At 49.4% G+C, this 12,476-nt stretch overlaps 1 protein-coding gene across 1 annotated transcript in view; it reads right to left on the bottom strand.

Annotated features, from left to right (window-relative positions):
• SEPTIN9 (septin 9) overlaps nucleotides 1-12,476 on the bottom strand; it is a 151,913-nt gene that overhangs the window by 124,425 nt on the left and 15,012 nt on the right. Inside the window, exon 2 of the mRNA XM_075440811.1 lies at nucleotides 784-840. Within this exon, the coding sequence (XP_075296926.1) occupies nucleotides 784-840 (57 nt within the window). The remainder of the gene's footprint in view (nucleotides 1-783; nucleotides 841-12,476) is intronic.

Raw genomic sequence — 12,476 nt, 5'->3', positions numbered from 1 at the left:
AGCAACAGGCCGTCACAGCTTCCTTTTGGGTATTTTAGCTGAGAAGAGTGGCATTTTCCCCTCGCAGAGGACAATTTGGGTCAGGCCGATGCAGGCAAGCACCAGGGACTTGTCTCTGTCCCTGGACAGTCCCAACTGGTGCCACGCGCATGCAAGCAGAGCGCACGGGCTCGGGTACTCACAGGCACCGAGACTCCTGCTACTGCTTTCCCCGAGGCTGGAAAACACCTTTTTCAAGAAACAAACCCTCCCACCTGCTTCCTTCTGAATCAGAAACAGCTTCAGAAACATTAAGCTGCAATTATGCGTGTAAATTTAGTCACAAGCTCATATAATCCATAAATCTCCACATCCAATAAAAAATAATAGCTAAGGTGAGTACGAAAGAGCCGCTAATTACTAAAGCTGTATTTCAACCTCAGGCCATTGCTGCTTTCTGTTGCCCTGTGTTAGACCCCTTGTATTGAAATGAAGCTTTCTAATTATTCTCTCCGGATCCACTATCCAGTAAGTAATTAATCTTTCATTTTATATTGCTCCCTCTTTTCATATTTTTTAAAATATCTGTACCTATTGTCTTTTTTTATATATACTGCTCTCTCTGCAGCATAGAGAACTCTGCAGTGATGAGCAGCCAGCTTTGCTTTCCCAACCATGGCCTCTGGACAGCAGGCAGGACATACGATTTCTGAGAGTTACCTCTTGCATTCTCTTTTTTTTTTTTTTTTTTAATTTATTTTATTGGATGAGGACGTTTCAAAGGGAGAAATTCACGCAACTTACTTGGACTCGTCTGGTCACTGAGTCTCCGAAGTCTCCCGCTGGAGGTCCGGGTGATTCCTAAAGCAAGAAGAAGGTTTGAGTGGACTGAGGGAGTTCATGGGAATATGGTATACGCGGAGCAATCTCCCCACTATGGCCCTACATCTGGCGAGGCACATTTTCTGCTAGGACTCTGCTATGCCCAGTCATCTCTGCGACCGAAGGAATGTTACATATGTGATTTTAAACAGAAAAACACCTGAGGAGAGACTTCCACCTTTCCCTGAAGAAGTCAAACATTGTTATTCAAACATCCGAAACCCACGAATGTGTTCAGGGTTTCCAGAAACACCAGAGAGAATCTTTGAAATCAGTAAGTGGGACATGCACCTTCACCTCTTGCTCCAGGAGATTTTCTGCTACAAACAAGTGCCGCCCTTCCACAGACAGGTTTCCTCGCTGAGAGGAACGCACAGGAATTTAAGGACCAGCACATGCCTTGCAGTGGCAAAGAGGCCTCTGCAAAGAGACCGCTTCCGAGAGGTGCTTGGCCTCTCCAGCCAGCTCAGCCGCCAGGACTGCAGCAGCTCCTGCGTCCGGCATCGCGGGAAAGCAAGGGCTGACTACTTTCTGGCCCTACTGCACCCAGCGTCCTGGGAAAACATCATGTATGAGAACCCTGTCATGGGGTTAGACTGGCTGAAACATAGGATGCATTGCATGTTCCAGGTAGATGCTAAAGCAGAATACCACGACCCAGATGCTGGGCTAATTCTGCTTCATATTCTTTAATGAAAAAGGATTCATCATACTCATCGGGGTAGCACGTGGTTGGTTCATATGCATTGTGCTGGAGAAAGATATGTGGACATCTTAAGCCACCCTACACCACACATTACTGTGAAAGACAAAACCCAGGCACACCTGTCTCCTCCACTCCCATACCCATTTCAGCAAGCAATCGGTAACTCCCAGGCGCCTGCCTGCCTCCCAGACTCCGGGCAAGCCAGCGGGACCTGCTGGCTACAGCAGCGTTTCTCATCCATCAGCAACTCCTTTCATTTCTCTGCCATCCCACTGCCTATTCATAAAGTGGTGATTGCCACAACACTCCTTTCCCAGGTATGCTGAGAAACTCAGCAAGAACCAGAATTAACCTTAACAAGCCTTTGGTTAAAGCCTCGGCATACGCAGAAACTGTACGTTGATTGGTGCCTCAGTTTCTCTTGGCACAATAAAAGTGGACCCAATAAATGCAGTGAACTGCGTCACATGGGACGCTACACTCTGAAACTGCCCCAAATGCTATGATGTCCCAGTACGGCGATTCCCAGGAGGTCTGGCAGCTCCTCAGTCTCTGGTGGGTCCTGCTGGAGGAACAACAGCTCCAGGATGGCGTCCATCGTCTCCAGCACCAGATGCTGGAGCTGTCGAGCTCCAAGACAGAGCCAGGGAGGCTCCTCAGTTCAATACAACCCCTGTCTGAGCACACCGATATTTTGAATCGGGATTTATACCCTGCAAATGGTTCAGAAACTCCCAGATTTTTGGGCTGACGTTGTTGTTCCATTATATTATTTCAACTGTATTCTTGCCATCTACCAGATCTGTTGGACAACAGGCAAATGGATTAAGACAGCACCAATTTACGGTGCACAACACCCCTAAACCGTGATTTGAAACATAACCACACCCTTACAAACCTTGTCAGCTGGAAGAGTGCATCATAAAAAAATAAAAGGAAATACAGGAAAATAAAAAAACCTAAAGGAAATATACATAAAAGGCAAGAAAACTTTCATATCAATGAGCCCTGGGACAGAGGGAGGGAAGGGAAAAGAGCTGCCTGGCAACTCGACATGGAAAAAGTGCCTCATGCTCAGAAGCCTGTGCTTATATATATGCATACGTGTGTGCATTTTCTCTCCCCCTTTCTAACATAAAAAGCCTCTGTGCCTACATCACTGCGTGGCTGAACCGCAGGGCCGGTCCCAGGGAATCAGCAGTGCCGCCCGACCACAGCACACGGAGAGCCCCCGGAGCCGACCCCCGCTCTGTGCCCCAGAGAGCACCCAGCCCAAGGGCCAAAACCAGAGCCGGGACTGCCGACCTGCACGCGCGAGCACCCCGCCTGTCTCCGAGAGCTTTGTCTGCATCACAGACATCACGCAGCCTGCGGGTTCCACTACTAGTGGCGAGAGAAGGGCTGAAGTTTCTCGGAGCTTGCGCGCTATAACCAGCATCCTAAATTTTAAACGTATTTTTTCTATTAAACCAGCCCCTGAATTGTTTTTCTTAATTATTTTCTCCCCTCTAAACGTCTGCTGCTTCTTTGGACACTAGCGAGAACAAAAAGGCGCATTTCCTCTGCTCAGAGTTTTAAATAGCACTTCCTCAGAGAAGCTGCAAGAGCACTCGAGTCCTGGCTCGGCTCCTCGCAGACAACGAACACCTCCACTTCGGCTGCGGGCGGGCAAGGTGCGGTGTTGAAATCCGACTTTCACAATTGCTCAAAATCCAGAGAAAAACGTCCTTTATGGGTGGCACACTGAAGAACGCAGATATGCAGCCATGCTGAGCTGGTTAAACAGATCCTTTTATGTTCAAAGACTTCATTCAGTCTGCGGCAAAGCAGGACGGAAGCAGAGCGAGGAGCTTACAGGCTTGGACAGGACCGCACAGAGGAAATCAGCTTCATTCCCTTTAGCAACGACTCCAGCGGAAAAACACACACAGGGCTCGGAGCATCCAACGCGGCGCAGCCGTCGCAGCATCCGTGCCCTGGCCAAGCCTGTAACTTTTATGCAAACATTTCTGAGAATTTGCTTATCTGCCCTGTCTTGCGGGCTTTCTCTGGGGATCTGTAACTACTCTTCACACCCTTTTTAAATAGGTAAACCCGACGCTGGACAAGCCGAATTGATTTGCTCTGTGTTGGAGACAGCATTAGAAGGAAGTTTTTCTGACAGCTCTTGCCTCAACCCCTGTTAACAGCATTAATAATACATAATAAAGCTGTTGATCCCCTTTCAACAGAAGGGAATCTAAGCAGCAAACAAGCAATTTGTACGGGCTGCCCAACACCTTAACAGCAATCCAGAAAGGGGAGGCAGCACTCCGGAGTCCAAGCCAGGCTTGCTATCCGTGATGCCCCATGGCCCCTCCACCGAGGGAGGATCCAGACACAGTCCTGGAGAGCAGATAAACAGCAGGGAAAGTTGGCAGCCTGGCAAGACAGAAAGGACGATCTGTCAAAAAAAAAAAAAAAAAAAGCCAAAAAAAGAGAAAGCAACAGCTAAAAATATGCTGCTCTGAAGACACTGCCAGGAAGCCGGCGATGTGGGCAGGACCGGAGAGCATCGGCGTGCTGAGCGCGTTCGGGGGTTACCTCTATTTATAGCGTGGAAGCAGCAGGCTGAGCCCCGGGTTTGGGCTGTGAAATGAGAATCAAAGGTTTCCACCGCAGACACAGTGTCTATGAGTCTTCCCTCTTAACGCAGTTCAAATGCCCTCAGGCCATGCTATGAATTTATTGTAATGCACTGGACTACGAAACGTAATGAAATATGCTTTATTTAGCCAAAATTGGGAACGCTTCCCCACACCCCTAGCAGAATGACTTCAAAAAGGACGAGCCCAACAGTTAAAATCGGTCAATGCAAGAACAGCTCATTCAGCCCAGCAGATGTGCCGCAGCAGGACAAGGTTATGACACTCGCAGAGCTTACCCTCACCTTGGCTCACTGGCTGAGCAAGACTTCTCCGTGTTTTATAATCAACAACTGATTCCCTTGAGATCCACAGGCTGGGACCACGCGGCACAGCAGAAAGGCAGCAGCACTGGAGGACACTGGGCTTCACTAGAGTCTCCTCCACAACCACTGAAGCCAAGAGAGTTGGGGCTGTTCAGCCTGGAGAAGAGAAGGCTCCGGGGTGACCTTAGAGCAGCTGCCAGTGCCTGAAGGGGCCGACAGGAAGGATGGAGAGGGGCTTTTCACAAGGGTGTGCAGTGACAGGACAAGGGGGAACAGCTGTAAACTAAAAGAGGGCAGATGTAGATTAGATATTAGGAAGAAATTCTTCACCATGAGGGTGATGAAACACTGGCCCAGGTTGCCCAGAGAAGCTGTGGCTGCCCCCTCCCTGGCAGGTTTCAAGGCCAGGTTGGATGGAGCTCTGAGCACCCTGGGCTGGTGGAAGATGTTCCTGCTCATGGCAAGGGGGTTGGAACCAGATGATCTTTAAGGTCCCTTCCAACCCAAACCATTCTATGATTCTGTAAGATTCGCTCCAACAGGGTTGTGTCAGTGCAAGCAAGACCTCAGCCAGGCTCACATTTAAATCATTCCCTCCAGACAACATCGGGCCACATGTTCTATTCAATGCTTCTTGCAGCTGCCGATATGACACACCACGGATATAAAGTATTCCAGTATTGAAACAGGAGCGTTTTATAGACACTTGCCCTGATGCAGAGGATGCAGACACGGTACAGGGCAGCAGGGAGACTGAATCCATCGTGTCTGGAGAAACTGTCCTTGTTACAATGCAACTTTTCTAGCTGACTTTGCTGAATCTGAACCTAGACCTAACAAGGGAACAGTCAGAGACATTCACCTCCAATACCATCAACATGTACATTCTCCAAAACACATCAGAGCACTTGCATGATACACCCCACACTTTTTATATATGCATATAATAGTAACAAGACAGGCCAGCTGAGATTTATTTTCTTCTCACAGTAAGCGATCCATGCCACTACACTCATACGATGTAAAAATCAAAAGAACAAATGAGTAATTTCCATTATCAAGAGAAACCACGGGGTGAGGACAAACAATGGAGGATGTAACCCAGGAACTTGCTCTCTCTACACAGTCCAGTAAAAACAAAACACAAACAAACAAAAGAACCCAAAGCAAGCAAAGGTTGTGTCGGGAAGGGACAGGCCAAAACCAGCAGGAGACATCCCACGCCGTGCTGGAGTCAGCAAAGCGGCACCAGCTCATCGGAGCAGCCAGTGTGACCCTTGCTTCTGTTAAACGTATTTACTAGTGGGTCCAAGATTGGACAATTCAGCTTCCTCCTCCACCCAGCACGAACGCGGCAGGGTGTCCAGACAGCTCCACAGACACGTCTTCATCCCAAAACCAGTTTCCTCCTACGGACATTGCCACGCTTGCAGCTCCCCGGAGCTCTCTCCTGGAGCATACAGGCCTGGGCCAAGTCATGGAGCCATCCCTAGACTCCACCAGCTTTGGCACTGGGATGGTGGGAGACCTCCCAGCAGAACAGCACTTCAGAGGTGTCTACAGCACTTGCTGGCTCCCTCCAGGGCAGGATCTGCACCAGGCTGGGCCCTGCAGAGGCACCCAGCCCTGCCTCCTCCGATCCGCCCTGCCCTTTGCTATCTCCTCAGGCCATCCCTGCTCTCTGCTAGGGAGGATGCAAGGTGACAGCAAGGATGTCACTTCATTTGCCCTGCGGCGGACGCAGAGCTGGCACAGGTACCAGTGCAGACTGCTGGGACAGCGTTTTCCACTCCCTCTCAGGACGTGCATTTCCATCGCAATGCCCTTGGGACCATACCGGGTGTGAAACCCATCTCATTTTATCTACTTCAGAGGGACGATCCAAGACAGTGGGCAAGAGGATTGCCTTCACCAGCAGCTGTGTTTCACCCCACTCCACACAGACAAGCTCTAAAAGCTCCGTAGATACAATGGCTGGAGAAGGCTCCATCAGTAACAAGGCCTGGAGCTGTTAACAGAGGGACGATAACCCACGCATGGTTTGATCCACGGCGCACAACCACCACCTCAGCAGCTTCTCCAACGTACCAGCCAGCTGCCGGAGACCGAACTGCAAAGTTTCCACGCTGACATAGGACATCACCTTCAGAGGCAGAGCCTTGCATGTGGAGCTGTGGGTGTCACCGGAGACTGCTGGGGACAGAGGGGCTCTGGAGGAGCTGAGGACTGCAACGGAGAGACATCTGCTCACAGAGTAGCAAAGGAAGAAGAATCTCTACTGCTTCAAACCCGTGTCCAATGAAACACACAATTACAACTTCACTTCCATTGACTTGAAATCCACTTGCAACATTAACTTCAAGAGGAATATGTTTTAAAAAAGGAAAAAATTCGTGTTCGTTTCCAGCATTAATCAGAAACATGCACTGAGTAATAAAAGACACTTTTCCAGATTTTGTGTAATAGAGACTCCTTCCAAAGAAGCTGAGCACAGCTAGAAAAAAAACCTGACCCCACGTGCATGGCTTCATTCTGGATCAAATATCTCTGGCAGCAAACTGAGCTTTCACTGGGATGGAGGGATGCTGATGGGATGGAGGGATGCTGTTCCCGAGGGACATCGATTACAGACTCGGGAGCGGACCACTGCCTTCTCCAGCACAGCTACCACCACCAAGCTGCACGTGTCTAGGCCAAAGGCGAAGCGCAGACCATACAGCCTAAACTCCACCAACCATCTCACCAATGTGGGACCTGGATATCATCAGGCTGGGGCCAGACAACACCGCTAATCAGCACAGCACCATCAACACCAACGGAGCCGTGAGTCCACAACACAGAAAGACTCCGGCCCCAGGCTGGATTACAGATAACCCTCAAGGAAACCACAGGAAAACTGGCATTAGCAAGATGTATATATTCCTACCGCAATGTTATACTTCTGGCAGGTGCCAAACGCACTCTAACACTAAAAGAATGCTCCAAAAGCTCGTGCTAATCATAAGAGGCAGCAAGAATTAAGCCTCAATTTTTCCAACGTTAGAAAGGCTTCCCCAAGCCCAGCAGTGGCCTGTCCAGAGCTCCCGGCCACAGCAAAGGGCTAAGCTAGGTAGAAGGACCAGCCTTGCACGTGGCTGTGAAAGACAACAGGGGACACAGCACTACAGCCTTTGCTCAACTTCAGGCTTTTATTCAACATTTTTAATTCACATTAAACCACAGTAATTCTCAGGAAATCAATTGACGCATCCATAGAGCTCAAGGCTAGAAAATTGCCTTGACCGACCTGCAAAACCCACACCACGCACTTTTATCCAGTCATCCTGAATTCAAGCTTGTGCTTGAATGAAGTCTTGGCTTTTCAGAGACACTCAATCTCAATGTCAAGATTAAAAACGTTGGCGTGACCCCAAGTGCTTTGGCAAGTTGCTCAATACTTAAAATGGCCTTCAAAGAGTGCAGAGACCGTGCCTCTTCCATGTGTGTTTATTCTGAGGTGAGCAAACTCAATCCTCAGATATTTACTTGATAGAAATAACAAGATCATTTCACCACTCTTCGTGATGGTCTGTTCTTCACTGCCCACAAATTCCTCACAGCTGATAGTCATTCAGAGATACGCTGGACAACCATGAAAGCACAAAAAAAAAAAGAGCACAAGCAGTTTTTCTTATGAAAAAACTTATTAGTCATCATCTGTGATCCTTCTGGTTAGAGCGTTTCAGTAATCCGGCCGGGCAGCAGCAGGGATGCCACGTCACCACACTGACACATCAGATGACTTGTACAAACCCGTATTTATAATGCAAATATCCACACAAATTGGAAGGGACTGGAAAAATGGGTCTTTTGTACGTATTGTCAGTTTTGCTGGTTTATGCAATTCTTTTTCTTAGCAGCAGGAGGGAAGGGAAAAGGATTTATAAAGGAACAGAAAACTGTTCTTGTGAAGCTGTAGTGATTGGGAATGGACCTGGTAACTACCATCAAGTCTAAAATCACTTCCAGCTCACCTCTGCAGCTAACCAGATTTCCAAAGAGATCTCAAATTTACCCTGTCTTCAGAACACTCCTCACTTGCTCACACTCCTTAGCTTCTGAAATCCAAGAGAGAGAAGCAGAGCCCAAGAACTAAAACAAACAGTGTCCTCCTGGCATTCCCACCAAATGAGGGGGTTTTGCAAGGATACGTCACAGAGCTCGCAAAGCCATCCCGACAGCAGCTTGGAGCCGATCCCATTTGCTTCTGCAGAACCTGCAGCATCCCAGCAGAGATGGGAAGGAGGGAAGGCGTCTGAACTCATCGAAGCTGTGGCCTTGCTCACGGAAGGAAATGATCAAACTCTTACATTAACCAGCTATCACAAGAGCTCAGCAAGCTAGAGATGTGTTAGTTAATCATTAACATCAATCGCTCAAGAGTCCCCAGGAGCCTGAATGGACGAGGGATAAGGCTTAGCACACAGAGCACTACGCAAACAAAGAACAAACCAAACGATCACTGCTCATCCTTCGCCTCCTGAAACCCCAAACATCTACAGCACCCAGACTCACGAGTGCACCTAACTTTCTCAGGTTCGTCTGGCAATGGCAATGGCTTAGTTGGAGAAAACCACTGTCAGATTTGAAGGAGGGGAAAGGAATCCTAAAACTGCAATGTGGTATTTCCAGATGGATCAAACACTCCCAAGACGCCCCGCGGCTCTCCCCCCCACTCCCTGTAGTCCTGTAACGCTCTGGCTCTGACCACACAGGAGAACTCCTGGTGCAAACTTCCCAGCCCAGCATCTGGCTCTCTGCTGCACTCTCACACTATGCACAGCTTTAGCACACTAAGCAGCAGTGTCTTACTTCAGATCAAACAAAAAAAATCATCCTTACTCAGATTTTAAATCAATTTCTTGCTGCCTCCTTGTAACCTCAGTGCAATGGGAATTATATCTTTCAGCTGCAGTGTTTGCTCAGTGACCACTCGCTGCTTCCCTGCTTGTTCCAGGCACACAGCGCTCCCAGGCTTGTGTGTTGGAGGGTCCCCCTGCAACAAACATCACTGGATTTATCATCGGAGCCCTGCAAGCCTGGGGCTGCCATCGGGATGTAATACAGACCCCTGCTGTTTGCCAGGCTCTGCAAGGCAAATGTTGATCTTTCCCAGAGAGGGATGGCGGCGTACAAAGGAGAAAAGCCGAGAACAAAGAGGCAGCGGCTCGCTAGCCAAAGGGCTGCCGACGACCGAGGGCAGAGGCTGAGGGTTCTCCTGAACCCGAGTGACCCAGCAGCACGACCCACCAGGCTGCTCAGCAGAGGCGGCCAGCGCCTGCCGCCAGCAGGACACCCAGAGCAGACCTGGCCTGAACATGAGGAAGAACTTCTTCCCTCTGAGGGTGACGGAGCACTGGCCCAGGCTGCCCAGGGAGGCCGTGGAGTCTCCTTCTCTGGAGATATTCAAGACCCGCCTGGACAAGGTCCTGTGCACCTTGCTGTAGCTGACCCTGCTTGGGCAGGGGGGTTGGACTAGATGACCCACAGAGGTCCCTTCCAACCCCTACTATTCTGTGATTCTGTGACTCCCCCGCCACAGTGAGCAACCCCTCATCCACAGCTGGAGGAGACAAGGAGCAGCCTTTGGTTTTGAGACCAGGGTCTGACTTTGAAGGTGCTGCAAAGGGGAAAACGCCAGGGATTTTACTTCGCTACAAACATGCAAGTCCAGGTCTCACTCCAGGCTTGTGACAAAGGGCCCTTTTCCTCCACCCGGTGTGAGAGCTGCTCCACCGCAGCCGTGCAACATCCAGGGGAAGGAACCAGCGACAGGTAAAGCAGCAGCCAAGGGACCACAGTCACCAAATCCCCCTCCCGCCCTAGCCAGAACCTCAGATACACCGGGTCAAAATTCACAAACTGGCCACTTGACTAAGAATAGGTAATCCCGGAAAAGCATTAAGCTGTAGCAGATGAGGGACACTTCTCTCTCTGCACCAAACATCCACACAAACGTACTTCGGGCTGCACACACTACCTGGAGCCCTTCCACCCGAGCATCTCCATTGTAGCAACAGCCTGAACATGCACACTTTGCCATCACATGTTCATACAACGATGAGTCTGGATTGCTTTAGCAGGACCCCCGTGACACTGTGATATTACACAGAATTGCTTGAAAGTCAGAAAGCCCAAGCTCCAAGCTGTGGTTCAGAAACCAGCTCCCTGGGTAGCCCTACACACGAAATTCAAGCTGCTCCCTTTGGATGGCAAACACTCACATTCTAACATTTATCTTTAACCCCAACTCCAGCCGCATCGTGATGCTCTGCTCATTCGAGGCTGACCCGCCCGGGGAAGACGCCGAGGTGGGCGGCCTGGGAGGAGCAGCTCGGCTGCGGGATGAGGCCATCTGCAGACAGAGGAGTCAGGAACTGCTCAGTCGCCATCACGGCTCTACCATGACTCGCTGCACCTAACTTTCTTCCTCCATTTGCCCTTTTCTCTGCCTGTAAAATGAGGTGTCAGACACTTCCCCTGCGTATAACAGCAGGAGGGACATATTATTTAATGTTTTCACATTTTAGCTGTACTGTAAAGAATGATTCAGGCACTACCTATAGATTACTGGATAATGTCCTCTGTCCTTAAACATCAGGGAGGAAGAGAAGTTACAGTTTGAGACCACAACGAAGCCCTGGACCCACACAGTTGAGGGTTTTCTCCTATTAAGTCCGCCCTAGAAGCAGCCAAGGCAATCGAGTTTCATAACTTAGTAACATTCTTTGAATATTTTTCCTTGTATCTTATTTAATAGTGGCTGCAGCAGGGAAATTAGAATAGAACTTCAGCCAATGTTTAGGATGCATTTGAGTGCCTAATGCTGCAGATCAGCTTACTCTAGAGTTTGTAAAAGTACCTTTACAAACAGTAGTATAACTTCATCTCTGTCTTAAGAGATGCTGCACTTACAGTTCTCTCTTCCATCTCCAAGCCACATGCCCACAGAAAGACCAACCACAGTCCCAAAGTCAGCTACCGAGCGGCTTCAGGCTGTATCTGTGAGGGGTCAGGAGTCAACGCCACGATGAAGTTTCCTGTGAGCTCCCCCTCTCCCCCAGCCTCTCTTCTATGAAGCACTTAAAGGCATTTAATGGAGGACTAGGTTCTCAGAAGTACCCACTGCCCATGCCGAGCCCCAAAATATGTCTGTTGTGTCCTGCCGTTGCACATCAGAGGAGTAAGGTACCTCACATAAAAGCACTAAATTAACTCAAAACCAAGATGTAGAATCAATATACAAGTGACAGTATCTTACTGGCTTATCCTTTTACATCTTTGTAAGGGACAAAATAACTCCAGACCCAACACCTACCTTTCTGCCAAGCCATGCTCTCCAACAGTCAGCTCTACCGAGGGGCAGCAGGAAAATGAAGAACAGGTTTATTTAAATAAACCCCAGCTGTAGGAACCACAGCTACTTGACTCTACCCCATGACTACACACCCTTCTCGCCGGGTACCAAGCAGTCCCAACGCAGCTCGTTCCTCTGATGGGTTTCTGCAGCTGCCAGCGAGGCAAAGGCAAAGCACCCGGCACCACCAAACAGCTCCGCCCCGGCAAGAGGCAGAGCGAAATCCCTCCTGGCACAGGTGAAAACCATTTCAAAGCATGGAGCACCGCCTGCAGCCTCTCAGGAAGCTTTTTTGCTCTTAAAAGAGGGCTCACACAAGGAGACACAAAGCCTATTCTGTAGGTCTGGCTGAAAGGCAGCATTGTACGTGGAATATGGCACGCTCGGTGTAATGGAGCCGGGCAGCGGAGGTCCAGAACCGCTCCCTCGAGTCACTCACCCCAGCGATACAAATGTTCAGCCTCCATTATGAAAATCCTTGCAACAAAAAAAGGCAATTGCTGCTATTTCTGTAACAAATACACTCATAAGCACAGCACTGAGATCTGCTTTGTGCTGGTGTG

The sequence above is a fragment of the Opisthocomus hoazin genome, chromosome 21 (genome assembly GCF_030867145.1).
Source record: "Opisthocomus hoazin isolate bOpiHoa1 chromosome 21, bOpiHoa1.hap1, whole genome shotgun sequence".
Lineage (NCBI taxonomy): Eukaryota > Metazoa > Chordata > Aves > Opisthocomiformes > Opisthocomidae > Opisthocomus > Opisthocomus hoazin.
Note: the sequence above shows the minus strand (reverse complement) of the source record. Positions and strands in the feature narration are given on the sequence as shown.